The sequence below is a fragment of the Neopelma chrysocephalum genome, unplaced genomic scaffold (genome assembly GCF_003984885.1).
Source record: "Neopelma chrysocephalum unplaced genomic scaffold, ASM398488v2 Primary Assembly neopelma1_69, whole genome shotgun sequence".
Lineage (NCBI taxonomy): Eukaryota > Metazoa > Chordata > Aves > Passeriformes > Pipridae > Neopelma > Neopelma chrysocephalum.
Genome location: NW_020897729.1, coordinates 8,017,771 through 8,044,972, shown reverse-complemented (window position 1 = coordinate 8,044,972; position 27,202 = coordinate 8,017,771). Strand labels below are relative to the sequence as shown.

Below are 27,202 nucleotides of genomic sequence, written 5' to 3'. Positions count from 1 at the left end.
GTGCCTGGTACAACTCAGGCAGGTTTTGGTGCTGTGCCTGGTACAACGCAGGCAGGTTTTGGTGCTGTGCCTGGTACAACGCAGGCAGGTTTTGGTGCTGTGCCTGGCACATCTCAGCCAGCTTTGGTGCCGGGCCTGGTACAACTCAGGCAGGTTTTGGTGCTGTGGCTCAGCACACCATAGGCAGGTTTGGTGCCGGGCCTGGCACACCTCAGCCAGGTTTGGTGCCGGGCCTGGCACACCAAGGGCAGGTTCTCTTCATGGCAGCGCCAAGGCCTCGGCACAGAGAGAGGAATGGGGACAAGCCCCGACACCTTCCCCTCACAATCCCTGTTCCACACCTCAGCGAAGTATTTGTCCCCAGTGCTCAGTCTCGCATGTTTCCGCAAATTCAGCCCCGCGCTGCTAGAAATCGATGAGTAGAACTCAACGTTTCCTAAACTCGATGCGCTAAATCCGGCATTTCCGAGCTCCCATGGCCGCAGGGCTCTCTCTCCCAGATAAGATCTCGGCATCCCGCACCGGGGGGCACACAGCGAACCTCGGCGGGGACCGACGCCTTGGGGGCTCCCTTTGGCGTCCCCGGCCGGCCCAGCAGAGCCGGAGGGTCCGCTTGGATCCCCCGACCCCGGGGGGTCGGACCGTGCCGGTGGAAATGGGGGGGTTTGGGGGGTGTCGGGGCGGCGCCGGCCGCGCACCCCACGGCTGAGGGAGCCGCGGCTGCCCAGCCCGGCGGCGCCGCTCCCGGTTTGCTCTGCTGGGACCCCCGACTGCCCGGGGCTGGGGGGGGACAGCCTTTGTACTCCCGGCCGCCGCCGAGGCTGACAGAGACGAGCTCTTCGCGGCGGCAGTGGCTCTGGGCCGGCCGACCGCGGCCTCCGTGCGGCGCGGCGGCGGGAGCGCTCCGGACTGCGGGACGGGGACCCCAGAGCGGGCCGGGGTGAGGAGCCCCCTCGCTGACGTTTTTTAATGCCGGACCCCTGACCTCCTCCTCCTCCCCCCACCCCCCGGGCGCTCCCCTCGCCCGCTGAAAGTCAGCGAATAAAACAGCGGGCAGGCGAGGGGAGCGCGGGCGCCATTAGGGTTAGTTAGCAAGGGGCCTCCCCACACGGCACGCACCAGGGGCGCGCCCCGCACCGCCTCTTAAAGGACCGCGGCCACGCCCACCGCGCTCCCATTGGCAGGAGGGGCGCCCTCCTCCACCGCCATTGGATAGGTCAGGAAGAGGGGGCGGGGCGTTCAGAGTGGCGGGAGTTTGGAACGCGCCGCGTGCTCGCGGGAGCGCGCCAGGACCGGGAGCGCGCCCGCTCCGCACCGCGGCCGGGATCCAGGATCTGGGAATGGAGCTGGGATCTGGGATAGGGAACCGGGACACGGAGCCGGGCCCGGGGCTTGGAGTGGGATTCGGGGGCTGGTGCCAGGATTTAGGGGCTGGTACCTGGGGTCTGGGAGCTTGTGCCAGGGATTTTGGGAGCTGGTACCAAGATTTAGGAGCTGGTGCCAGGATTTAGGGGCTGGTGCTAGGATTTTGGGTGCTGGTGTCTGGGGGTTTAGGGCCACGACTTGGTGCCCGGGGGCTGAACTTGGGGGCCCGGGCCCACATTCAAGTCCTGTCCTGCCCGTCCCAGCCGAGGAGCCCTGGATAAGGAGCCGGGCGCAGACCCCGCCTTCCCCCCGGCGCAGGGCTGTGCCAGCCCCCCGCGCTCCATTGGATGAGAGTATTTGTTTATCTCTGCCGTGACCTCTCGGTGCCAGGCGGATGCTCCCTGAAGGACCTGCTTCCTGGAGCACTCCCCTTGGGCACCGGCTGCCTCCCCTCTGCGGCGTCACGTTCCTCAGAGAGGTTTTAGTGTGTTTGCTTTCTGACACTGAGATTTCCATGGAAAAGCAAGGCGTTCCCAGGCAGTGCAGTTGTGCAGGTACAACGGAGTGTAAAGCAATAGTGTAGAGCTCTTGGTCTTCTCAACTTTAGTCATACATGTGCTGTTCATTATCGTTCTGGTAAAGAGCCTCTCAAAAAAAGTATTGTACACCTATTCAGAAAGATGTATTCATGGACTAACTAGGAATAAATCGTGCCAGATGATTTTATTGGTGTTCCCCCTAGACTCTGGCTCCCAGGTAACTGTAATCTCAGGTTATTTTCCATGAAGTGTTAAGTAAAATCTGTTATAAAATCACATGTATTTTAGAACCGTTTTCTGTGCACTGTTTTAGGCTCAGCCTCCCTGTACTCTGACACAGTAGTTGGCTGGGAGGCACTCAGGGAAGAGAGAAAAGTTCTAACAAAACTGAAAGTTTCTTATTAGGAGGAGCTCTGAGTTTGACCCCAACACCTCCCGGGACCATGCATTCAACTTAATTCCAGGGAAGAGGCCACCACAAAACAGCAGAAAGGACTAGAGTGGGAGTAAGTCCTTACGCCAACATGATGATAATTCATTCATGATAGAATTGGAGCGGAGCTTGTCAATCGCTGATAACTCTGTGCCAGCATCAGGACAGTGACAGAGGGTTTCAGGGCAACTAAACCTTTGATTCTGAAGTGTAATTTCACGGAAGGTGGTAAGTTTTTTCCACCTCAGTAGGATAATTAGTCATCTCTTCCTTGAGCCTGAGACACACATAGTTCATTTTACTTTTGTGTCTCGTACAAGCAGCTTCTCAGCTCTGCTGACGTAAGATGTGCCACTTTCTTTGAGAACCCACGCTCGGTGCTGTTTAAGTTCACAGCTGTCCAGGTCAAGCTGGAAAATAACACGGGGCAAGGAGCAGCCTTCAAAGATTGGGGTCACTGATGGTCACTGTGGGTGACACCATAACTGGAGTCCATGACATGGTGTGTGCTGAGACATCGAGTGTGAGCACAGCCTGGACAGACACAGAGCTGGCACATCAGCCTGCTCAGGGAATAGCTGTGCCATTTCTTCCCCACAGCCTCTCATCTGCCCAGAACATGACAATCTCACGCTTTTTTGGATACCTACAGGAATCAAACAAAATACAGTGGTATCGGACAAGTACTTTTCCACCCCAGTCTCCATGGCAACACCAGCATCTCCCTCTGGTCAAGGTACTCTGGAGTTGTCATAGGTAAAGGACATTGGGAATGTATATATCTAGATTATGTGGTTTATTTTGAAAAAAATACTGGAAATACATTTGACCTCTTCACAGTCCAGGCAAATTCAGCAGCTGTGAGAGCTGAGACCATTCAGCTCCTTGGAGAAGGTTGTAGCATGTGACCTAAACAGGACCTTCCTTCCTTAACCATGGTCATCAAACTGTGACTGAAAATATTATTATGTCAATACCAATACATATGCATTAGTTAATTTGTACTGTGTTTTATTAGTTTATTTACAGTTATTAAAATTTAATCCTTGGGGACTGCTGAAGATCTTGCAGGAACAAAATGGGTGTAATTATGTTACTATGTTATTGTGTTATCTGTGTTGGGGAGATATGGGGGTGGGTTGCAATGTCAAACTCATGCTGAGTGCTACAGTTGTGCAGAAGTGGATTCCCAGAAGTGTTTTTCCACATGGACCTGGGAGATGTTACAAGCACAAAAAGAGCTATTAAGGATGCTCATTTTGTCACCTCTTTGCACACACATCCTTGCAGCCATTAGAACCTCTGCAAGATGACAGCAGTAGCATTAAGAAATCTTGTAGCTGCCACTGCCAAACTCAACAGAACGTTGTCGCTACTTGCTTCCAGCTTTCTTTCCTTTCCCCTTTCCCTTCCCTGCCACTGTGGAGCCTTTCCTATTTCATTTCTCTCAGCTCTTTTTACTTCTTCTCCCACCGGCTGGGGTTTCGCTCGTGTTCCCCTTTGCAAAGGATGGCAAAACCAAGTTCCCTTCTGTAACTGCTTCCAAGATCAGGCATTTTTAGTGCCTGGTGGAGTAGAAAATCCGGGAGGATTAGTGGCTTCCCCATTCTCCAACTCCAGCTGCAGCGAGAGGCCTGCAGAGGAGTCGCTGCCTGGTGTGACACACTCTGTGTCCTGTTCCCAGCTCGGCTGTGCGTTCATCTGCCCTTCCAGCAGTGCCAAACACTCCCCATCTCCTCCTTGAAGGTTCTGTTTCACATGGAACGTGCTATTCCCGGTGTGTGTGGGCAGCGCCGGACACCCCCGGAGCCCCCCGCGCTTGGGGGTGACCTGCGGGCGCTGCGGGGGGAGAGGGGACGGGAGGTGGGGGGAGGATGTGGGTCTTCGTGGGGTGTTTGACGGGTCCCTTGGGATGCAGATCTCCCCGATCCCGGTGCTTTGGGCACTTCGCGGGGCAGGATGAGACATCACAGGTCGTGGTGGGGACAGCGAGGACGGGTGGGAGGGAGGGAATTAGTCGATAACCGGGAAGGGGGCACCCCAGCGGCGTTTCCGTAGTGTAGTGGTTATCACATTCGCCTAACACGCGAAAGGTCCCCGGTTCGAAACCGGGCGGAAACACCCGCCGAGGAGGCTTCTTTTATTTTCCTCGGGAACCAGGGCGCTGCTCTCGGTTTTTAAACCCGTTTCACCAGAGTTGTTTTAATTAAAGCGGCAGCGCGGCCCGGCGGGAACGTTACATTAAACTCGGCTTATTCCCCGGTTTCCCGAGCCGCCCCCGGCCGGAACTCGCGTCCCGGAAGCGGCGGCGGCGTCACCGGGACATGGCGGCCTGAAGGCAGCGCTCCCTCCTCCCTCCCTCCGCAGGTGCGCGGGGGCCGCCGCGGCCGGGCCGGGCCGGGAGAGCAGCGCCGGGAGGACAGCGGGGAACGCGGGGCCGGGGAGGGCGCTGCGGGCTCCGACCCGTCCGGCGGCGGGGCCGGGCTGCGGGTCCCGCGCCTCCTTCAGCGGCCCCAAAGCCCGGCCCGGTGACCGCCCGGTGCCGGTGCCCGGGTCGGTCCGAGCCGCAGGGCGCGGAGCTCGGGCGCTTCCCCGGGCCCGGTGTGACACGGCGGGACTGCTCGGCGGCTGGGGCCGGCCGAGCACAAAACCTCTGCCCGCCCCCCGCCCCCTGTCCTAAAACCGGCGGCTCCCCGAGCCCAGGAGGATCCTCCATCCCGCTGCTGCTCAAACTGCCCTCGGCGATCACGGACACCGACTCTTTTGTAATCATTAACTCTGCTGAGGGCAAAACAAAGTGACAGCTTGCACGTAAATCATTTTTTTAAATTATTTTTGTGCTTTCGCAGGTCAGAACAGAGCGGCTGCAGCGCGTTCTCAAAATGCAGTATTCCCATCACTGTGAGCACCTGCTGGAGAGGCTGAACAAGCAGCGAGAGGCCGGATTCCTCTGCGACTGCACCGTGGTCATCGGGGAGTTCCAGTTCAAAGCGCACAGGAACGTGCTCGCCTCCTTCAGCGAGTACTTCGGGGCCTTCTACAGAGACGCGTCCGACAATAATGTTGTCCTGGATCAGACTCAAGTGAAAGCTGATGGCTTCCAAAAGCTCCTGGAATTTATTTACACGGGAAACTTAAACCTTGACAGGTAATTCACGCTGTTGAAGGAGGGAAGGGAGTAGGGAAATAAACTTTGTGGTAAGGCAGAACTGGATTCTTTGTATTAAGTTCTGGAGGAACAGTGGATGTGATACATATTAACAACTTGAAGTTCCTCTGTTTGCATGTTTTAAAATACTACATGACGCGGGAGTGCCAAAACAAAGGTCTGATATTTCACTGGTTGATAGTTCCAGTCTCCTGCTCTTTCTGTCTGGGTTGAAAGGGGTTAAACATCTTGTATGATTACCAGGAGAGGGAAGGACCAGTGTGTTGTTTCTGGAGGTGAATTTCAGTAGTCTTTTTTTGCAAAAACACACAGAAACTGTGTACGTGGTAGAGAGTAAAGTCTGAGTGATGCATGAGGATAGGCATGATTTCAAAAGATCACATTTGTTAAAATTAGCATGATCTGTTACTTAAAATCTCATATTACAGTGCCCAAAAGGAATCATAGAAAAAGTGTTTCCCCCCATTACTGCACTGAATTTGTGCCTGTTGTGTTGCTCCACGTACAGTGAGGATTCCTTTCAGTGCTTTTCTGTCAGCAAGAGATCATCCCTCACGAGGGAAGTGTGGCTATTTAGAAGTACCTAGTTAAGAGTTTTTCCTCCTTTCTCAGTGTCTGGTGTCAAATGCAGGCTTAAAACCCCTTTGTTTCTACTGAAGTGTGAAAACTCAGAGTCAATAATTTAAGTCCAGATGCAGGGTGTTTCTTTAATTAGCTACAAGCATTACCAGCAGTAGAGCAGTGCACAGCCATGTGCTGGAGTTAGTGGTTGGTGCTTTGACAGTTACAAATGAGCAGAAGTGTGCAGCTTTCTTGGTGCCTGGGACTGCAGCAGGAGAGTTTCTGAATTTTTTGAACCCAGTGCTTATATGGTACAAGACGCTGAAACAGTTGTATTCATGTAGAGAGAGTAATTGTGCAAGTTACTTAGTGTTCAACTGCATTTACTGTGTAATAGAGTGTTAGAATTATGTTGTTTACCACTGATCTCTCTTTAAAGTGCTGTAAATCCATAAATTTGGTGGTACCCATTGATGGTACATGTTGCCACCTTTTCCAGATCAATTTTTTCTAAACCATCGAGGCCTGTGTTGTAGGAACTGCAAAATAGAGTGTAGTGGTTTAAATGAGGACTTCCTTGGTGTTAGTGGTGTCTGTGTGCAGCTGATACAGAATTAAGACTCTTTGCAGATTGTTTTATAAAACAAGATTAATACCTGCCTCACAGAATTGCTGAGGTGAATGTGCTGCTGGTGAATTACGTGACACTTTTGCCAGAAGGATTATGGATGGTAATTTATGCATTTTATTCTCCAGTGTTTTATCCCTTTCTGCTGTGATTTCTGAGCTTTTTGGTCCAATAAGCATCACCACCTTACAAATTGACTTTTAACTTAAAATTCTACAAAGGCATGTAATGGAAATAAAATCCTCAGTTTGAAAGTGTGCAGACCCCACTAGACAATGACTGGCTCAGGAGGAACAGACATTCTAGAGCCCTGTGTTGCTGCAGCACTGAGAGATGAGACCTTGCTGTGTGGTCTCAAAGTTATATTTTCTGACAGTGTAACTTTTCCGTAGCTCTGTGTCCCTGTGTGATACAGTCAGTGCAGAACAAATGTTTTCTTTGTCCGAAATGTTTCACCCAAGCCTTGTTTCCTTGCAGCTGGAATGTTAAAGAGATTCACCAGGCTGCCGACTATCTCAAAGTGGAAGAAGTGGTCACTAAATGCAAGATCAAGATGGAGGACTTTGCTTTTATTGCTAATCCCTCTTCCACAGAGACATCCAGTATCACTGGGAATGTTGAAATGAATCAGCAGACTTGCCTTCTGACTCTCAGAGATTACAATAATCGGGAGAAAGCAGATGCTGCTGCTGCTGCTGCTGCTGCTGCAGAGCTGGTTCAACCCCTGGCAAAGAAAGCAGCTTTGGAAAAGAAATCGCCTCAACCCAAAAAGCGGAAGAAGAATTTCAGCCCCCCCAAAAGCACAGAGAATAAATCCCTCCCGTATCAGAACGATGTGACCGAGAACACATCCATTGAGATGTTTTTAGATGCAAACAAACTGGCCACCCAGATAACAGAGCAGGCTGCCCAGGGCAGTGATAACTCCGAGCTGCAGCTGGCGGCCGTGGGGGAGAGCGAGACGCTGGCAGCGCAGGATATGCTGGCCCAGACCATGGCAGCCAAACAGAAACGGGGAAAGCCTCAGCAGAGCTGTGCCCTGAAGGAGCACTGCATGTCCAACATAGCCAGTGACAAGGGCTCTTACCAGCTGGAGAGCTCGGGAGAGGAGCTGGACCAGAAGTACTCCAAAGCCAAGCCAGTGTGCAACACGTGTGGGAAAGTGTTCTCGGAGGCGAGCAGCCTCCGTCGGCACATGAGGATACACAAGGGGGTGAAGCCCTACGTGTGTCACCTGTGTGGGAAGGCATTCACCCAGTGCAATCAGCTGAAAACACATGTAAGAACTCACACAGGTAAGACTTTGGCCTCATGGGCTGTGGAGACCTGAAATCACACACAGCCTCTGAACGCAGGACTAGAAAGATCTTTGCATTCTGACTCCTTCCTCCTGAAATTTTGTTTGTTGGGATAGTACTGATATCCTGGTAGCATGAAGTGTTTCAGCATTTTTCAGTACAAAATCATAGTTTCTACTTTTGGTAGCTAGAGAGGACTTTATAAATCTGAGCATCTTGATTTCTGGAGAGACTCAGAAGAGCTGGCTTTAGCTCTGTAGAGTGATGGAGTGCCAAAAGCTACTGTCAGTGGAGCGTGAAAATCTTGCTGTACTTGATACCAGAATTCCTCTTGCTTTTTTTTAAACTTCAAAACATAATACATGTTTGAGAACAAAAGTGGGGAAAAAATGCAATCTTGTTACAAATAGTTTGTCCCTTAGGGTCTTTAAAAACAGGTAGGGAAGTTGGCTGAATTACTACAGCATTTGGGATTTTATTTAGTAAAAATACAGCTGGAATGGGTGATGTTACATTCAGTAACACTACCAGGAGATTGTGTCATATCAAGCATCAAAGAGAAATCAGTTAGAAACACTTAAACGTTTTAAAACAACCTGTCTGATTTAAAAAGATGATGAACAACAAATTGCTGGAGCCTGATTGTGAGCAGAATTCAAAGACGGTGCTGGTAGGAATGTCAGCTGTACTTTGTACTTCTGAGGGTATTGTCCTGGGAATTTCTACATGAGTGGGTAGGGAATTCCATGATGTTTGTTGCTAGAAGGCACATTAGATGTCTAATACTTTTAGTTTTGAAGATTGTATGTACACAATATACTTGTGAGTTGTTGAGTTTGTGGTTTGATTGTGCACTGCCACAGAATGGCAGAGAAAGGCATTTTTTACTGTCGTCTGGGACTGCAGAGTTGCACAAGCCCTTGCAGGAGACTGTTCAGCACTAGGAGAACATGACGAGTCAGAGAAGTACCTGCAGCATTCTGCAGCAGACACTAACAAGAAATTAGTGAGCATTAGACTGTAAATTGAAGACTTTCTATGAAATAGATTTGTTACTGTTGGGCAGGCAAGAAAAAGCAGATGATTTACTAGTTAATCTTGAATATTTTGAATGATGAATAGACATAACCAGCAAAAAGTCCGAAAATGTGGTAGCACCATTCTTAAAATAATGTGGAGAAAGTGGCACTCTTAAAAACATTATTACCTTTTTTTTGCCACAAACATAATGTGTTACAAAATAGTCTTGTTATCCGCTGTGAAGTATTAGAACAGACACCTGAGCTCTGCTCGGGTCATGGATTGCAAAGCTTTCTTAGGTAAATACAGAGAGCACAAAGGTGTTCCTTTTCACCAGGGGAGAAGCCATACAAGTGTGAACTCTGTGACAAGGGCTTTGCTCAGAAGTGCCAGCTGGTGTTCCACAGCCGGATGCATCATGGAGAGGAGAAACCCTACAAATGTGACGTCTGCAACCTGCAGTTCGCAACCTCGAGCAACCTGAAGATTCACGCCAGGTGGGCACGAGGGAGATCCTGCAAATGCTTGGCCTTGGGTTTGTTTAAATAGAATCCTTTACTCCAGTGTGAGCAAGAGTTACACATTCACATAATTTTGGCATTTCTCCCTCTTTTCCATGAGACTTCTCTCACAGTGCCTAACAGAATAATTCTGTGGATGTACTTGCTCGTTAGGGAGGAGATTTGTGCTGTATGAATGTTGCAGCCTGTGCACTGGTATCCTTGTGGCAGGGGCACAAGGTTTTTTTTAAACTGCTTGCAGCACCAGGGAGAGAGAGAGTTCCGTGGTGGGAAGTGACAGAGAAGTTCTCGCTGCTGTCTGTGTGTGGCTTTCAGCATTTTTGGCAGAAGCAGGAGTGGTATTCCCTTGTTGGGAATCGTCATCTTGTCTTTCACTAAAATGCAAAGCGTGCTGAGTTCCCATGGTGCATGTTGCACATGCAGGGCCTGTATTTCAGTTCAGCTGCCATGGAAATCATGGATGTGCTGATCCCAGATGAAACAGGCCATGAGAACTGCAGGCTCAAACCAGACTCAGTTGTTACATCTCCCAGATATAACATATGTCCCAGACCATTAGCAGAAGGAGCTTTGGGGACGAAGCACTGAGGCAGGTTCCTCAGCAGTGGGTGCTGCTTCCCTTCCCTCCTGGAGGTGACCGGGGTGTTGTTTTTCAGGAAGCACAGCGGGGAGAAGCCGTACGTGTGTGACCGGTGTGGGCAGCGCTTTGCCCAGGCCAGCACCCTCACCTACCACGTCCGGCGCCACACCGGGGAGAAGCCCTACGTGTGTGACAGCTGTGGGAAAGCCTTTGCTGTCTCCAGCTCCCTCATCACCCATTCCCGAAAACACACAGGTAAGGGGGGACAGAATCCCAGTGCTGGAAGGGACCTGCAAGGGCTGGAGCGCAAACAGGCCTGGCCAGGGAGGGCTGGATCCTGCAGAAGGGTTGGAGATGGGTAATGACACAGAAGTTACCTCTGGAGTTGTCATCCAGTTCCTTTCTCATGTGTTTTTTCCACTGATTCCAGTTTAGGGAGCTCTTTCTCCCATTGGACATTACCTCCCTTTCAGTTTGATTTGTTCTGTGTGTATTCTGGTTTATGTATTGAAATAACAGAGTCCTTGTGTTTCCTTTAGGAGAGAAGCCATATATCTGTGGCATTTGTGAAAAGAGTTTTATTTCCTCTGGAGAGCTCAATAAACATTTTCGGTCCCATACAGGTCAGTTTTCAGACAAGCTGCTTCCTGCACTATAAATTATATTCTACCCTTTTGCCTTTAAAATGCACTGTATTGGGCTGTACCTGAAAGTAGCAGATTTTCTTAATTTATACATCTCTGGGCTAACATAATGTAAAGAAAAAACTCATTAATTTTTTTTTAATTGCCTTTTTCCGAGTAGTATCTGTGCACCAGCATAGGTGTTGATGTATGATCAAGGCTTTACTTTAAATTTTTAAGGTCTTCTTGCTTTATTTTAAACTGTTATTCTGGAAACAATTTTATTCTGAATACAGATGCACAGACAAATTAAGAGTTACAAAGTTGTGTTTTAAAATACAACATTGAAATCCGTTATCCTGCATCTCTAACTGTATTTTCTTTCAATGTCAAGATTGTTCTAACTACCAAACCAATATTTTTCAGGTGAAAGACCATTTATCTGTGAAATGTGTGGAAATTCTTACACAGATATAAAAAATCTAAAGAAGCACAAAACGAAAGTTCACGCAGGTGAGTTCTTTGTGCAAAGAAAGGTTAAGGAACTACATCAGCTCTTTTGCCTCCAGTGCTGAATAAATCTTTTTGCTCATGCAGGCCTAAAATTAGAAAACAAAAGATTTTTGGATAATAGCTCTCTTTAGAGCCAAAAGCATCTGCTTTAGAGATGTTCAGGTATCCAGCCTTGTTCAAGAGTGGCTCCGTACACCTTGTCTGTCCATCCTTGTGTATTGGCCATAAATCCCTGCCTCTGTCATATGGAAAGAGGAATAATAGGTGTCTGTGCCCATCTGGAGTGGGAGGGAGAGAATGAGAAAGCAAGAGCCATGTGCAGAGACAGATTTGAATTTAGGAAGGCCCCAGTGCGGCAGGGAGAGGGGAGAGCAGCAATAAGTGTGGAGAGGGCTCAGCAGAGCCCGAGGGTGTGAGCTGGGAGAGCTGCCAAGGCAGGGCAGCTCTCATGGAGAGACAGAAGGCAGACAGAAGTGCCCCAGCACTGAAATAACAGGCTTTGGAGCATGCTTTGAAAGAGGAAGGGTCATATCCAGTGTGGTTTAATCAGAGAGCCAAGAGCAGTGTCAGGCTGCGTTCAGACAGGAAGGCAGCGAGGAGCCCATTAACAGAGATTTCAATTAGGAATAGAAAGTCATTTCTCAAGTGACTGGATAAAATCTATAATGTGTCTGGTTGGAATGAAGTTAACAAATATTTTCTTCCAAAGAAGTTTATGGATAAATGATACATTGTACATTGCTGCCTTAGTTAGAGAAGGATGCTTGGCTGTGGCTCTGGATCCGAGATTTTCTGGGGTGGGAAATCTCAAGGAAACTTTCATAACTACATTTTTTCCAAAGGTCCTTCGTTCACTGTGATGTTAAGGATTTGTTATCTCCTGTACCATGCCAAGTAGAGATCAGGTTGCAATGCATCATCCTTCTAGTTGTCACACTACAAGCAGCAGGAGATGTGATTCCCAGTGCTTAGACTGTATTTACAGCTTGCTCTGGCTTTCCAGCACATGGAAGCCACTGGTATCCCAGCTGTCCAGGCAGCCTAGGACACACCAAGTGTTGGCTTTGACAATCAGTTGAGAAGGAATTTGCAGAATTTGCACAGGAACTTTTAAACACCTCTTTTTTTTTTTTTTTCATTTTCCTCAGGACCTGAAACTCCCCCCGATTCTAATGCACTTGATAATTCTTTCAATGAACAAGAATCCGTTCAGAGTCAGAAAAGTCCTTTGTCGGAGTCCATAGATGTGAAGCCCTCTGAGATGTCTTTAGCACTTCCTCTTCCCATTGGGACTGAAGACCACCAGATGCTGCTTCCTGTGACGGGGAGCCAGTCCCCTTCATCAGAAACATTGCTGAGATCTGCTGTGACTGGATACTCAGAACCTCAGTTCATTTTCTTGCAGCAGTTGTACTGACAGAGCAGTAGTTTGGTAGTGAACCTGCAAACGTTTGGTAAGATGCTCATGATCAAACATGCAGTCACGCTCTTTGGACTTGTTCTTTGTTTTCCCTTTGTGTAAAGACACCTGTAAGGCATTTCCATCGTGCAGTGCTGAATTGTGCTAATCTACAATCAGATTTCCATTTGCAATTAACACTGATTTCCAGGAGACGATTCCTTTCCAGCAACACCTGCCTTAAGAATTCTCTGTTACGTATGTTAATGTGTTTTGGAGATCTCCTCCCATGTTTCTGCTGATTTGATGTGTCACAATGTCACTTGAGAACAGATATTTTAAGCCATATTTGATAGTTTAAGAATATTAACCCAGAGGTCCAAGGGAAAGTCATAATTTGGCTGTATTCATAAGCCTGCACTCCAAGGTGCTGGAATGGTCCAGGGGGAAGGTCGGTCAGGGCTCTGCTGAGGTACTTGCAAAGATTTGCTGCTGGCTGCCAGAAGTGCCATCTGCAGGTGAAGCCTGACTAGAGGGAAAAAAAGGTTTGGGTGTATTTTCCTGACAAGACAAGTAAGGGAAAGTTAATTTCTTTCTGTAGTGTGGCAAGTCAGAGGGTCCTAATGGCATAGTAACTACTGGGTTTTCATTCCAACAAGTTGCCTTTGTTTGTTTGTTTAAGTCAATCCAGCATTGTCATATCTTGTCCCAGATTTATTGTTCTCATCCCTAAATCGCCCCGGATTTGGCACAAACAGCAACAAAAGGAGAGCTGGAACATGCATGTTGTAGATGAGACAAAAAGATGCAGTGACTTAATTTGTGAGGCGTCAATGAGAGCCTCATATTCCTTTTTTTACTGTAGTGCTGCTTCTTGTGCTAGACAGGAGGTCCAGAAGAGGAAATAAATCCTGCCCTTCACTGTGAAAATAGTAAGTGAACACTACATGAGGGGGTATTAAAGACTAATACAGCAGAGCAGATGAATATTCTTCCAGGGGAGGTTTTGTTAGAGTGTGACTGATTTAATTAAAGTTTTTGTGTATTGCTTTAACTCTCATGTCACTTGTCCACAGTAAATGCACAAAACTGGTACCTAGCAAGGCCCATATAAAGATATGTTTTATTCCTAGCAGCAGACATATTTAAAAAGTAACATTTTTAGTGTCTTTGTAGGGTCATAAAAGACTAGGTGACTGTAGGAGTACTCTCCTACTCTATTTTGCCAGTTTGTGCCATTAGCAATGTAAGCATTATTTAAGTAATCATCATATAATAATGAAACAGTGATCATACTGTACCAACAATGCATTTAAAGCTGTACTTTGTTGGTTATTTACTTGGTGCTAGCATTTATTTCCACTGATGCCTTGTGTCCAGACACTGATAAATAGAAGAGCATAGGAGATACCTCTTAACTGATCCTGTTCTACACGGAGTAATAATTAATCTGCACCTTAATTAAACAGACTCATGAAAAACTTCTTGTAGGATTTCATTTAAATATTCTGTGAGTGATCCCTTAACTTCTGACCATGACTATAGATTTATTTTTTCTCTTCCTACATGTTTGTACTTGTAAAGTAATAGACCTTTTGCTTCTTTGTGTTGATCATCTTCGTATATGCCACGTTTAAGACCTGCTGCTTGATCATATTTTATGCTTTAATATATGGTAAATTTGCTGATAAAGTCTGCCACGGACAGCAGGAGTACAGCCATGTTCAATGGGAACATCCTTAATTCAGGAATCTCTCACTCTGGCCACTGGAGCTGAATATTGCTGGCCCTGCCTGACCTTTAATTTCTTTGTCTCTCTGTCCCACAACATTTATGAACAGCTGATGTTTATAACACTAGCAGAGGACAAAGGATGAAGTTCTCCAGTATTTTTTTTTCTTGTTTCTTTGGCATTTCCCCTTTTCCTCCCCTCTTTTCTCTTTTAGCTCCTGTTGTTGCTGTAGCCCCTGAGGGATTCCTTAGCCTTGCCATTTAAGACTGAAGAACCCCAAAGATCGGGATCTTTACTGTGTGTAGCTTGTCCTAAGCTTCCTCTTTACTTTCTCTCTCTGAAAATAGAGTAGAAATCTTGGGACAGACATAGGTTTAGTCATGAATACTGAGAAAGAAAACACCCTACAACTGATAACTTCCATATCTAAACAGGTTTGGAAGACAAACTAATGATATGTTACTGTTCCCTGAGGAAAAGTAGCTGAAGATAAACATGTCCAGGATAAATGGCCATGAGAGAGAACTAGTTCTGGAAAGAAACCTAAAAAATAATTACATTCCTACATAGAAAATGCATTCCATAACAATGTTTGTTTGGACTGGTTTTATATTTCTAAAATTATAGCTTGTTACTGTATTCTTAGATTTCAGACTTTTTTAAAAAATACAGTGCTTAGATTTATACAGGATTTGTTTAGATACTTATAACAGTAACACTTGCTTTATTAGTCATTTAGTTTTCTTTATAGACAAGAAGATAATCATTATTTTTTACAAGACAACAATTTTAACCTTTCTTAATAGAATACACAGGCTTGTAGTTTTGTCTTGGAGCAATAATTTAGTGACCTGCACTCTTGAGTCCCCATCTGAGAATCTTGATTTTTAGCCTCATTTTTCATGAAGATATCTCAGCTGCTGAGGTATGATCTCTACAAACTGTATTCATTTACTAGAATATAGATTTAAGTATATATATATATAAATATATTTGTAGGTGTGTTCAGGCTGTAGGTCTGGACTGTACCTTTTGCCAATAGATGCATGGAAATCAGCTGCACATCTAAGTCCTAGGCTTAGGGATTCTGGGTTCATTTGGGAGGTACAAGGCTCATAACAGTATTGGGCATTTCTGTAAGGGATTAGTATGGGAAAGCATGGAATCTTTGTAGGCAGACGTCTCCTTGCAAAAGGAAAGAAGGAATTTTAATAATTCTGTTAACAGTCATTTAGAGACAATGACACGAGTTGTCTGTTGTTTCAGTCAGTTTTGCACTGAAGTTGGTGCAAGTTTTGCCTGAATAGCTTCTCTGCATCTAGAAATCTCTCAATTGGCTGCTTGGAAATATTTAGGTGAGAGTAGCTCCTTGTATGACATTTACTTCCAAATTTGCGCCTGTAAGTGGGCACAAAGCATGACAACCTTTTTGATATCATTTGTTAAAGAGCAATTTTCAAGTACAGACAAGTCCCACATGAAGGATTTCAGGGCTGTGGTCCCAGAGAGGCTCAATAAGCCTTGCAGAATTAAGTTCAGATAAGGACTAATAACTGATTTTTTTGGTTAAATTATTTTTAAAGTATGTCATGTATATACAACTTTTCCTCTGTTATTTGTATATACCTCAACTCTCAATTTTATAATCCCCTGGGAAGGGAGGGGGTTGTACATATTTAGCCTGAAGTGTTTTATGTTAGACTTTAATAAACTTGTTTTGTAATTTTCCCTCACCTTGTGTCTCCTGTTTATGACTGCACCAAAAGCAGGAGGGAAACAGTCAGACATCATCCCCCCTCACAGCACCCTGGAACAAGGACCACAGAGTGGGCTTTAGGGGACCTGTGCTGTACCACTGCCCTGCTGGATCAGTCATTTTCCTTCCCTTTGAAACTGGGGCAAAAATTCTGCCTTTCAGCAAGGTAGAGCAAGTTCTAAAAGCTGGAAAGATGGCTTTCAGAGCAGGACTATGCTTGCTTTAGCTACTAGAATAACTTAGAACATGGCAAAAGATTCTAGCCTGTGTAAATTCTCTCATTCCAAAGAACACAAGATAAATTCTTACAAGATGTCAAGGTTTGGTTTTCAGAGAAAGAAAAGCAATAGCAGTCTCAGGCATAGTCCTCTTTAAGCATTACAAGGTTATGCACAAATAATTATTTTAGTTTTCAGGAAGCTGTTTATACGGAATTCAGTAGGAATTACTCTGCAGCCTTTACTTACAAGAGAATATAAAAGTAAACTGTAACACATGAGCTGGTTTTATGGGTATTGTCAATAATGCAGAGTGCTCTTCTAGGCTGAGCATGTTGCTGTTAAACAAGGGGTCAGATGGAGTGCAAATATTTCAAACACATACACCAGCACTTCTGAAAGTAGTTGCCATTTACCCTGACACATTTTGTGTCTGATATTGTTGCCATCTTAACCACATCACTAAAAATAACTTGGAAGAGTTGGTTGCCCATTACCAGGGCAGATTAATGAATGTCATTCATATAAGTAAATTAAAGATTAATTTGGGCAGTGAAATTAGTCTGAACTTCATATACCAGACAAAGGAAAGAAAGATATATGGAAAAAATACCTTAATCTGAGTCTTTTAGTGGTCTTTCTGATAAGAAATTCTATCACCAGTGTCTCAGTACTGAGAGGCCTCTGTAGACTATCAGAGTGTAACCTGCTGTGTCCCAGAGCAGCAACACTTGGAAAAATACCAATACAGGCTTATCTAATTGTTTAAAAACTTAGAAATGTTCACAGCGTGCAGATTCTTCTCAAACAACCACGTCCAGTGTATCCTCAACTTTTGTTCTCATTGCTCCGTCCTTCCTGTTGAACAATAGTTAAAATATAAGCTCCCCTCTAAAACAGGGTGTTCACGGTGTGTGACACACGGACTTTGTGCTGCAGGTCAGGAGGGCCCTGTGCAGGTGTGTAGGACAAACATACCTGCTCTGGGCTTACCTCTAAGGCCTCTTGTGATATCAGGTGCTTTTTGGAGCAACAGAGCCTGACTCACTTGTGTTTGGGGATGGAGGCAGGGGACAATGAGGAAAAAAAGCAACCAAGCAGCAAAAAACCTCCACACACACAGAGCTCTCACAACTGCCTTGGTCATTCCAGCTGGGGAAGGGGTGTCAGTACATCTCCCACTGGGATAATACAGAGCCAGAACAGCAGCAGTTGCATCACCGCTTCTCAGCTGTTATTGGTAAAATTACTTCCTTACCTTTTTCTCCTCATACTTGGATCTCATAGATAGAGTCATAGATTATCCTGCTCTCCTGTTTGGTGACATTTTCTATTTAGGAGCATAAATGGAGTCACTTCTGCAGGGATGAGCAGAGTGGATGGAAAAAACATAACAAGCTGAGTGATTCCCAAACTTCTACAAAGTCTGCATCCAAACCCTTAAAAAATGTTTAACTACCATTAAATGCAACTCATGTGCAGGAGTTGCCACAGGGCTATAATGATAGAAAAGTTTTTAGGCAGTTTTCAAGAGATAGGAAGGAATAATGGCACCAGGGTTGGTTGTGGTTCCTATTTGTAGTGCAAGAAACAAGTACAGGCTGCAAGTTAATCAAAATTCCATGTATATCCCAGTAAACTGGGTTCACTAGCTTTGAAGATCCACCATGATTGTGGCTTAATGCTTAAGTTCACTTACCTTGGTTTAAAAATGTCACTATGGGAAGAAGATCCAAAGGATGCAATTACTAAGTAAAAGGAGAGAGCATATGGAGTAGAGTGGTAACAAAAGCTCTCAGCTCCAGCAGGAATCCTGCTCTGCAGCAGGTCTGATTTGCTGCCTGGCAGCCCTGGGTGTCAGCTTTTGTCAGTGTGCTCTGCCTGGGTGTAAACTTTTTCATAGTAATAGACTCTCCATAGACAGGGCATTATTTAGCACTGAATTTGAAGGTCATTTGTTCAATATTTTATCATTTTGCCATTTCAAGCAGTTTTAGATTCCTTTTAGACTTAAACCTGAAGAAACAACATGAAGCCAATCTGACACTGATATAATTTATTTTACTAGAAACCAGACAGGCAAAGCTCAGGCCTGTGGAGTGCACTGAGCTGCTGACTCACTCACAGATACTCTGAAACAGCTACAAGTCCCAGGCTGGCGTTGGCAGCACTGTCTGCCACGACCCTGTGCCGTGGGGCCCAGTAGTATTCCCTCTGGAGGCCGTGGGACAGCTCTGCCAGCTGAGCTTGCCCGTCCACCTCGTACGGGGTCACGTCTGTGCAGTTGGGATTCAGGCGACCCATCTGAATTAACTCTGAAAATGACTGAAAAATGAAAACAGGAATGTGACGGATAAAATTTCTTTTTGACTGCAGTGAAGGCTCAACAAGATAACACACAGTAAGTACTCAATCACTTCAGTATGCTGATCTCCACTGTCTCAAGCCAGCACCACCAGGTTATAATTATTTTAAAAAAAAAAACAACAGTAAATCAGGTGTCTTGTTCACTGATTGCTGTAGTCTACCCAACGATGGTAAAAACAAATAGGAACAAACAAACAAAACCCAGCCCTCTCAGAGGAGTTCAGAAACAAACACTTACCATACAAGCATCTTCATCAAATGTGTTCCCCCAGATGTATATATAGGAAAGTATCGTGTTTGCTTTGATTGCATTTGAAAGAGCTGTAAGTCCTTTGCCACTTATACTGCAGCTCACTACTGACAACCTGACAAACAGAGAAAACAGTTACACAGTGTGGATGCCAGATCATGGAACTCACATATCTTAGTTAAAAATAAGAGTTTAACTATGATTTATGCTTATTCTATATGTTATTATTATATAATATATATTGAACTTCCGTATTTGTCATTAATAATACAATTCTTTAATTGTATCAAGGCCAGTCCTACTATAATATCCTTTTCAGGTTGCCAAAGGCAGTTGGACTTTGACTTGCTCTACTTCTCCAGGCTCATGCAGCCAAGGTTGTTCACTCTTGAGTTCCCTGGTGTCAGTGACTTGCTCCATGGTGGCCAGGTCTCATCTCTAGTCTGCTTTGAAGCCCAAGCCCTGGCATTTATCCAGGCTAAGCTTTGATCTTTGTGGAGTGGCAGTTATTTTTATGTTAGCAAACCTGGAAGGCTTTCAGAGGCACCTCAGAGCCGCCACCTCCTCAGTCTGCTACTTAAAACTAATGGCTCCAGGTAACACCTTTGATCAGCTTTTACATCCTGCCCGCGAGGGTTTAACGCGGCTGCAAAAGACGCCCTGATGGAGAGATTACAGCTCTTCTGGGTTCACCCGGAAGCAAACTTAAATAGAGGATTTTCCTAAGTGTTGAAGATCAGAATCAACAAATATAGTGCCTTATCCCTGCGTGGAATCTGATTATCTCAGAATTCTGAAGGCCTGCAGCTCTTGTTTTCGTTTGTGCCCCACAGGGACCTGCTCTTTAAAGATGCAGAAAGAACTGACAGATCTAATTGCCTTCCCCCCACACACCTCTTAGAGCGACTGGAAAAGCTGTGGGAGATCTGAGCAGACCCGGGGCTCACCCCCAGCACCCCAGGATGTCCCACAGGTCTTGGGGCATCTCACCTGGCAGCAAACACCTGTGCTTGGCAAAGAAATCCCACCCAGTCTCTCACTCGCAGGTTTCTTTCCCCAAGAAGGAAAAATAGACCAAAACATTTGGAACTTTCTGACTTTCCTATTTTGATCAACATCAAAGCACACAGCTTTGATGCCAGTTCTGCCACTGCCAAGTCCAGGTTTCCTACGCCTGCAGTCTCTGGGGAAGCTGTGCAGATACTAACGCCTGCAGGGTCCTGTTGTGCAAAATCAAGGCTTCACTCAGGTACGTGGCTCCAACATCTTCTATTCTGTTTGCATTCAGATCCAGGATTACCAGGCTTTGGTTCCATTTGAGCAGCTCTCCCAAAAATTTTACACCATCAGAGGTTATTTTATTACTGAAAGAGAGATGCACATATTTAAAAAAAAAAAAAAAAACAACAAAACAGGTGCTAAGAAAATTAATTTCTGTTAGTCATGGATATGTCACTTAATGACTCTTACCAGCTGAGGTCAAGGTATCTCAGGCTGGAGTTTTCATACAGGGCCTCACACAGTCGCTCTACACCAAAGTTTTTCATTTCATGCTTGCTCAAGTGCAGCTCCACGAGAGAAGAGTTGTCCTTCAACATCTTAGCTATATGGACTGTGGTCTCTTCCTACAAACACACACTCACTTTTACTAAGCTGAACTTTAGGATAAGGCATGGTCTTGCTTCAGTACAAGTGAGATACATAACTAACATCAAGATTTGGTCAACAGTAGTGTTCTATTTTGTATATTGTATAAAAATAGCCATGAAACAACATCTTGTGATAAGGCTGAAGATGGAAAAAAAAAGAAAAATACTAGAAATATATTTGCAGATTTACAGTACTATCTACATCCCTGCAAATATCAGAAGCATCAATGTTTAGTCATTATGTCTGATCAGTTTTCCTTCCAGTCATTGCTCTTAAAAATCTGAATGTCTGAGTCAGTCTTTGCTAACATTGAAAGTATTTTGTCGTGATGCTAATCCATGCTTTCATAAAAGAAAGAATTGGTCAAAGTTTGGACTCAATGATCCTGCTGGTTTTTTCCAACATTAACGATCCTGTGATTTTATGAAAAGGAAACAGAACTGCTGTGGGACAAAATATGTCCTGTCACTGTAAGACAAAGAAAGTTTGTTCTCAAGTTGGCATGTTTAGTTAACAAAATAACAGTGAGTACTGTGAGTCAAAAATAAGGGAACAACCCAGAGGCCTCAGAAAATGATAGAGTTGAAGGTGGAAACAGTGGCAATAGTCTCTGACATATCCAGACCAGGTCCTTACTGGCCTCTGTTTTCAATAGCAGTAGTTTAAATTGACTTCTAAAGCTGTCTTAGTAGAAAAGAAACAACTAAAATCTGTTTAAACTGTTAAATTCACCTTAGGGAACTGAGGAAGATCTGGCCTTCGTGCAATCAGGAAAACACTGTTCCTATCACTGACACCTGGGAACTTCTGCCAGGCAGGTGAATCCACCACAGCACCCACTGTACAGCCACGAGCTGAGCAGCACCAGCCACACAAAGTGAACCAGCCAAAGCACCCAGCCCAGGGAAGGTGGGGGGTTGCTGCAGTGTGTCTTTCTTCTTTAGGCTCAGGTAAACAGCAGCCCTTTGTGCTTCCCCTCATTTCCTGCTAAACAGCATTTCTCCCTCAGTTTGCTGAGCAATGCAGGAAACTCCATGCTGGAACAGCAGAAGGAATACTTTGTTCTCCAATACCAACCCCCCTCCATCAGCCCATTATTTAACAAATGTACCAAAAAAGAGATTTTTTTAAAATTTAACCTTCTAGTTAAAACAGGGGCAGGTGGTGACTGCACAGAAAGAGAAAGAATATTTCTGCAACCATTTGCTTCAGTTTGCAAGAAATTCCAGAGAGCTGTGTAGTTCAGATGTCCATAAATACATCAGCACTGACTTGGCTTATGCTCCTCTCTGAGCTGACAGCACAGTCACTCACATACCTGTTGGCTGGACAGTAAGGGACGATTTAGGTTTATTGCTCTGAGGGATTTGTTCTGAGTCAGGGCTGTGGCTATTGCTATCAGACACTTCAGGCCCTGGAAACGAAAACAAACTCTTTAGAGAAACCTATTTAATGTATAGATCAAGCTGCCAAATTACCATGACTATTATTTCTGCCTCCCTGTCCTCTGGAGTACAATAGTCAACTGCTTAGAGACACCTAACAGATTTTCTGACAATACCAATGCCAATTGCCTATGGAAGAGTAGAGTGGAATTAGACTAAATAGTACAAATGACTTGGCAACTCAGAAAATAAAAAGCAAGAATAATGGATCTCAAAGATACTTGTCCCTTTAATTGATCCTGTATTTTGGTTTTCTTGATTTATAAAACAAAATCAGCTTACGTGTGTTCCCCTAACATTCATCCACTAGGTAAGTTCAAATTCAGTATCCATCATGTGGTACAGAGAAATGAGACTCTAGAATATGGGTCAATTTGGATTTTTTTATTTCCTTCTAGTTTGCTCACTAATTTTTACTTATGCTACTTTCCAATTAGGCTGGTCCACACCCAAAGGTACTTAATTTTAAACCAACTCTCAATCAACTCCCAACCAAGAGCACACATACGAAGCTTTTGAATAAATCCTACACTGGCTACACTTTTCTTGTTCATGTATTTATAAGACCTTCACAATCCCTGAGGGGTTATTCCCCCCTCTAGTCTAGGAGCAAATTCTGAATTTCCAGGAAAAAAATTACAGGTTTTTAAAAGTGATCCACAGGCCATTCCAACCCTCCTGAGTCTCCCTGTGCACTGTGTAAGAAGTCTCAGTGCCTGACTCTAGGAGGAAGCAGGTCATCCAAGATCAAATTTGGTGCTTTTCTACTCAATTTAGCACTGCTGTGCTTATGTCCTTTATGGACTGAGCTCTGAGAGGAGCAACAGAGCTATGGGATGGGTGACTTTCAGGTGCTATACCACTGCACACTTCAGAAGGAAAAGATTCTCCAGGGAATAAAAAGTCCATTCTTCAACATGAATTACACAGGATTGGAATAACAGAAATGAGCAGCAGAAACAAACCTCAGAGGATGTGAAAGACAAGCACTTATATCCCCAGGGACACAATGGCTCTAAAATATCATCAGTTCTGACTTCCCAGGTGCTTTGTGCAACGTGCCTTTCCAAGCCCACCTTGCTGTATTATATATTGTGTCACCTCTGGCTGTCACAAAATGTAAAAATCAATGACAACAGATGGCATTCCCCCCTAATTAGGCTCTGCAGGACCCTTGTAATACCCTTGAAAGACTTATGTCATTGCTGATAATTTTACTGGGTTACTCACCAGATCACAGTCTCCAAGATCCAACTTCTGCAAGGTTGAGTTACTTTGCAGCATTGAAGCAAAGAACATCCCACCTTGGTCTCCTATTTTGTTTCCAGTCATTCTCATGTGCACAAGACTTCTATTCCTCTAGATTAAAAAAAAAAAATCTATTCCTTTAAAACGGCCTGAAACAACACTGTCCTTTTTTGTGTGTGAATCCTGCTTGTTGTCACACAGAGACAAAACAACCTTTGAGAAGAATTGTGTCAAAGTGACAACATAGATAACTAAGTGATAACTTATCCAGTTGGCCCAGGCTCCTCTCAGGGACATCAAAGACATGAGAGTCTGCAAGCAAAATTCCAGTATTTGAAAACTTTTTTTTCTCCCAAGTCCACAAATTTCACACGAAAATAATCCAGGCAAATATTTCTGCCTAAACTGGCATCTGAGATGCAAAGTGTATCAAACTAATTTAAACCTGTTGAGCATTGTACAAGCCCAGTGCTGTACAAATCTCCTGCACAGCTTCAGTGTTTTGGAGGCTTGTCAAATTTAGTTGAAATCAGTTCAAGGGTTCAAAGATTGTGAAGGAGGAAGAAAGAGCTCACGTGAGTCTCCTTCACAAACACAACAAATCTTGCACACAAGCCTCATTTCCTTGGGAAACCACATCAAAAATAACGACTTCGGTTTTGTGCTGCTGCTGTAAAGCAAAGTTTTGAAAACACATCTCAGACATCTTGAATCAAGACAAATATTGACATGAAGGTACAGGCATATTCAATACAATGTTTTGGGGGGAAAAAAGAAAGGAAAAAACAGATGGCATTCTATATCCTGTAGCTTAGCATTTTTCACACAGAAAAAATCCAACTGCAATAGTTGTGGGGTTTATAGACAATTGTTTTTATAGATAATTAAGTGTTAATGGCAGCACAGTGCAACTTTCACCTGTGTGAAATCTGATTTCTGAGGTCTGCCTTGGGAAAACAAGGCAGACCTTGTGCTGTATCCCTGTGATACAGCAACATGCTGAATGGAGCAAAGACAGATGCCCCTTTGAGCCAGCTCTGATGTTGGCAGGACAGCCAGTACTGGTCATCAAAAGCAAAAATATCCAACAAGATGCCACTGTCTAAACCTCCCAGACAAACACTCACATGAAGTGCTCCCGCTATCAGCTCTGCCCCACTTGTGCCAACGTCATTAAACATGAGGTTCAGGTACTGCAGAGAGGAGTTCTCCTTAGGAACAAACAGAGCAGGAAACAATGAGAGTTTATTCCAGAGCACACCTGTATTTTTCAGAAAGGGCATACACATACAAAACTCTGTCCTTTGCTGCGTTTCAGGCAGCCCCTGACTTGGAACAGTAGTTGAAAAATGCCAGAGTATGTCAGATAATGAGGGAAAGGCATGTGGGGGTCCTCATGGGGCCTACAGGAACCACCCAGGATCCCACGTGCTCAGCATGACCAAACAAGGCACATGGTCAAGCTCAGGTGCATTTTTGAACTTAATGGCACCCCCCAAGCTCTAGGAACACAGGCACCGGGTGACAACTCACCATTTTCCATCTGTATTCCAGTTCTTTACAATGATAAAAAGGCAGCATTAAAGTTTCCTATGTTTAGGCCTACAAAAAGGCTAATAGAGGTGATAAAAAAGCTAAAACAAAGGCCCTTGACACAACCATTATCCCCTCTGTTGATTTGAACTGTAAGCCTAAAAGCCTTGTAGTTTATTCCACCATTCTTTCATCAGGACACTCTAGCCAAATATCCAATGGCTTTCTACCAGAAATTAAAAATCTCCACAGAGAATACAACCCAAGATTCTAGTAGGATGGATTGGGGTGTGAAAGTCAAAACTAATGGAAATTTGCCAAACCAGTGCATTCTTATCTCCAATACACCACATATAAATATTTCCACGGCCAAATAAATTACAAGTTGCTGAAAGATAACCATCACTTTGGCACCTGGAGGAATGTTGCCATGGTCTTTGCTCCAGCATCAGTCAATACATTATAAGCAAGATCCAAACCTGAAAAAGATGAAGAATGAGGAATGTGACAAATGCATACCTATATTTAACTGATCTCTAAACTAAAAGAAACAGAGATGAACTAAGACTGAAATCAAGACTGATCATGTTTTCTTATATTAGCACAGCAATGTTAAACACTCATGGAAAAACCTTACCTTTGACAAATGCAGCGTGGCGTAAGATAGAGGCAAGAACTCCAAGATCATCATCTGTAACTCTCTGCACAGGCACTGGGTGATTATTTCCAGCTATTTTTAATGTGATCCCTTTCGTACATCTACTGCAACATAAAAACGTAAGCACACGAGGAGAAGTAAAATGATACAGAGAAATGAGTTGCCTCTCCAGACAGGAGCTGTGGCCGTGCTTGCCCTCACTGAGGAGCTTGCACATGGTTATACACCTTTGGTAACACCAGCACAGATAACGTGATTCAAGCTGTCCCTCAGCACTGCCCTTTCTGAAGGCACTGCACAGCTGCAAGAACAACACTTGCACAGAAAGCAGGAATAAGCAAGATGAGGGGAAGGCAGATGGAAATAAAGATTATCCCAGAGGTTACCTCATCATCTTCTTTTTAATTGTTCCCTTTGTTTTATTTATTCCATCCTGCTCTCACAATCAAAACCTAACACAAACTATTTCATTTTCTCATTTTTCATTTTTCCCCAAAGGAAAATTAACTTTGACCCCAGCAGCATCCACAAGAGAAAGCCCTACCTAGCCACATAATGAGAGAGAATTTGGGTGGTTAATAGCTTGGCAGGATTCAGAGACAGCTCAGGGAAGCATGACCAGCTGGAAGCTAACTGGATGCAGCTGAGGCTTTTTAAACAGGAGCAAGACAAAAGGAAGGGAGTTTAGGATGACTGGACACTGGGCTTGGCTTTTTTAAGGGACAGAAAGGCACCATCCTGTACATTTTTTACTTTTTTTTTCTTTCACTGCTTGTAAAGCTGCCCAGAAAAGATATATAGCTACAAACTTCTGCCAAGATGATGTCGAGATGAGTCAAACCAGAACTTCAGCAGTAAATGCTAAATTTGATTTGTGTTTAAGCCTGAAACTGCAGAACTTTCTCATCGTTCAATTCCTCATCCTGCTACCCTGTTTAAGGCTTTCAGAAGTGTCTGAAACACGCTGTTATTGCCTTACATTTCATCATTTTTGTCAGCTTCTTGAAGCACATGAGCAACGAAGGGGTTTTCAGGCTGGCCCGATTTTTGACAGGCCTGCACATAGTGCAGGTGAAGATCTGGGCGAACCGACGACGTGTGCTGCCGGAAAACAAAACAAAGCGTTACTGCATCGTTATGGCAGCTTAGCAACAGCACCAGGAGCGCGCTTTGTGCTGGGATCTGCATAACAGTAAAAACGGGCTCGGTCTGCAAAGGGTTACAACTCTCGGTATGCAGCACTGGGGTATCAGATACAGGCAGGAAAAGCATGAGAGGAAACTGTGTATGGGTGGGTGTTTCTGACCTGCACAGGAGCTTAGCTAACAGAGGAGTGGTCCCTGTACAGCAGATGAACCCCCAGCCCCGCAGGCCTTACCTGAGCCATGACCTCCTGCTCCTTCACCCTGCGTCAACCTGCAGGGACCGGCCAAGGGCGAGCGCTGCCCCACGCTGAGTAAATTTGGTAACCAGGCTGCTCCGAGGGGAACAGTGTTTGGTAACGGAGCCCGTTTCCAAGGAGGGTCCCGGCCTGCAGCCAGAGGGGCGGGTGGGGGTTGCCCTGTACAGCCCCGAGCCCCTGCGGGTGCTGGGCTATGCCAGTGATGCTCAGACCTGCGGGAAGGGCAGGGGAGGTTCGTCACCTCACTCCCAGAGCACGGACTTAGTGCTCTGCCCTCCTCCGAGGAGCCTTTGC

General features: G+C 45.2%; 2 protein-coding genes and 1 non-coding gene across 11 annotated transcripts; 2 read left to right on the top strand and 1 right to left on the bottom strand.

The window, feature by feature from the left end:
* Window positions 1–4,385: 4,385 nt before the first annotated feature.
* Window positions 4,386–4,458, top strand: TRNAV-AAC. Its single transcript has one exon. It is a non-coding gene; the product is annotated as a tRNA-Val (tRNA).
* Window positions 4,459–4,647: 189 nt separating this feature from the next.
* MYNN (myoneurin) lies at window positions 4,648–16,114 on the top strand. 2 transcript variants are annotated; one of them, XM_027685433.1, is made up of 8 exons: window positions 4,648–4,704; window positions 5,187–5,485; window positions 7,173–7,990; window positions 9,351–9,510; window positions 10,191–10,369; window positions 10,654–10,737; window positions 11,164–11,250; window positions 12,399–16,114. In XM_027685433.1, the coding sequence occupies exons 2-8, from the start codon at window positions 5,220–5,222 to the stop codon at window positions 12,665–12,667; spliced, it is 1,863 nt and encodes a 620-aa protein (XP_027541234.1). In that variant the 5' UTR covers window positions 4,648–4,704; window positions 5,187–5,219; the 3' UTR covers window positions 12,668–16,114. The 2 variants fall into 2 exon arrangements, with proteins under 2 accessions (XP_027541234.1, XP_027541235.1); XM_027685434.1 differs by lacking the exon at window positions 4,648–4,704 and adding an exon at window positions 4,935–5,102.
* LRRC34 (leucine rich repeat containing 34) lies at window positions 5,366–27,082 on the bottom strand. Of its 8 annotated transcripts, none has more exons than XR_003534589.1 (11): window positions 26,486–26,879; window positions 25,486–25,610; window positions 25,263–25,327; window positions 24,443–24,526; window positions 23,298–23,426; window positions 21,941–22,036; window positions 20,443–20,597; window positions 20,181–20,336; window positions 18,961–19,087; window positions 17,614–17,713; window positions 5,366–5,447 (listed from the first exon to the last, which is right to left on the bottom strand). XR_003534589.1 is itself a non-coding variant. In XM_027685444.1 (11 exons), exons 1-11 carry the CDS (start codon window positions 26,891–26,893, stop codon window positions 18,477–18,479), a joined length of 1,272 nt encoding a protein of 423 aa, XP_027541245.1. In that variant the 5' UTR covers window positions 26,894–27,082; the 3' UTR covers window positions 18,218–18,476. The 8 variants fall into 8 exon arrangements, 5 of the variants coding, with proteins under 5 accessions (XP_027541245.1, XP_027541241.1, XP_027541242.1 ...); XR_003534588.1 differs by lacking the exon at window positions 5,366–5,447 and adding an exon at window positions 16,975–17,213; XR_003534590.1 differs by lacking the exon at window positions 5,366–5,447 and adding an exon at window positions 16,975–17,085.
* Between the last annotated feature and the right edge of the window lie 120 nt (window positions 27,083–27,202).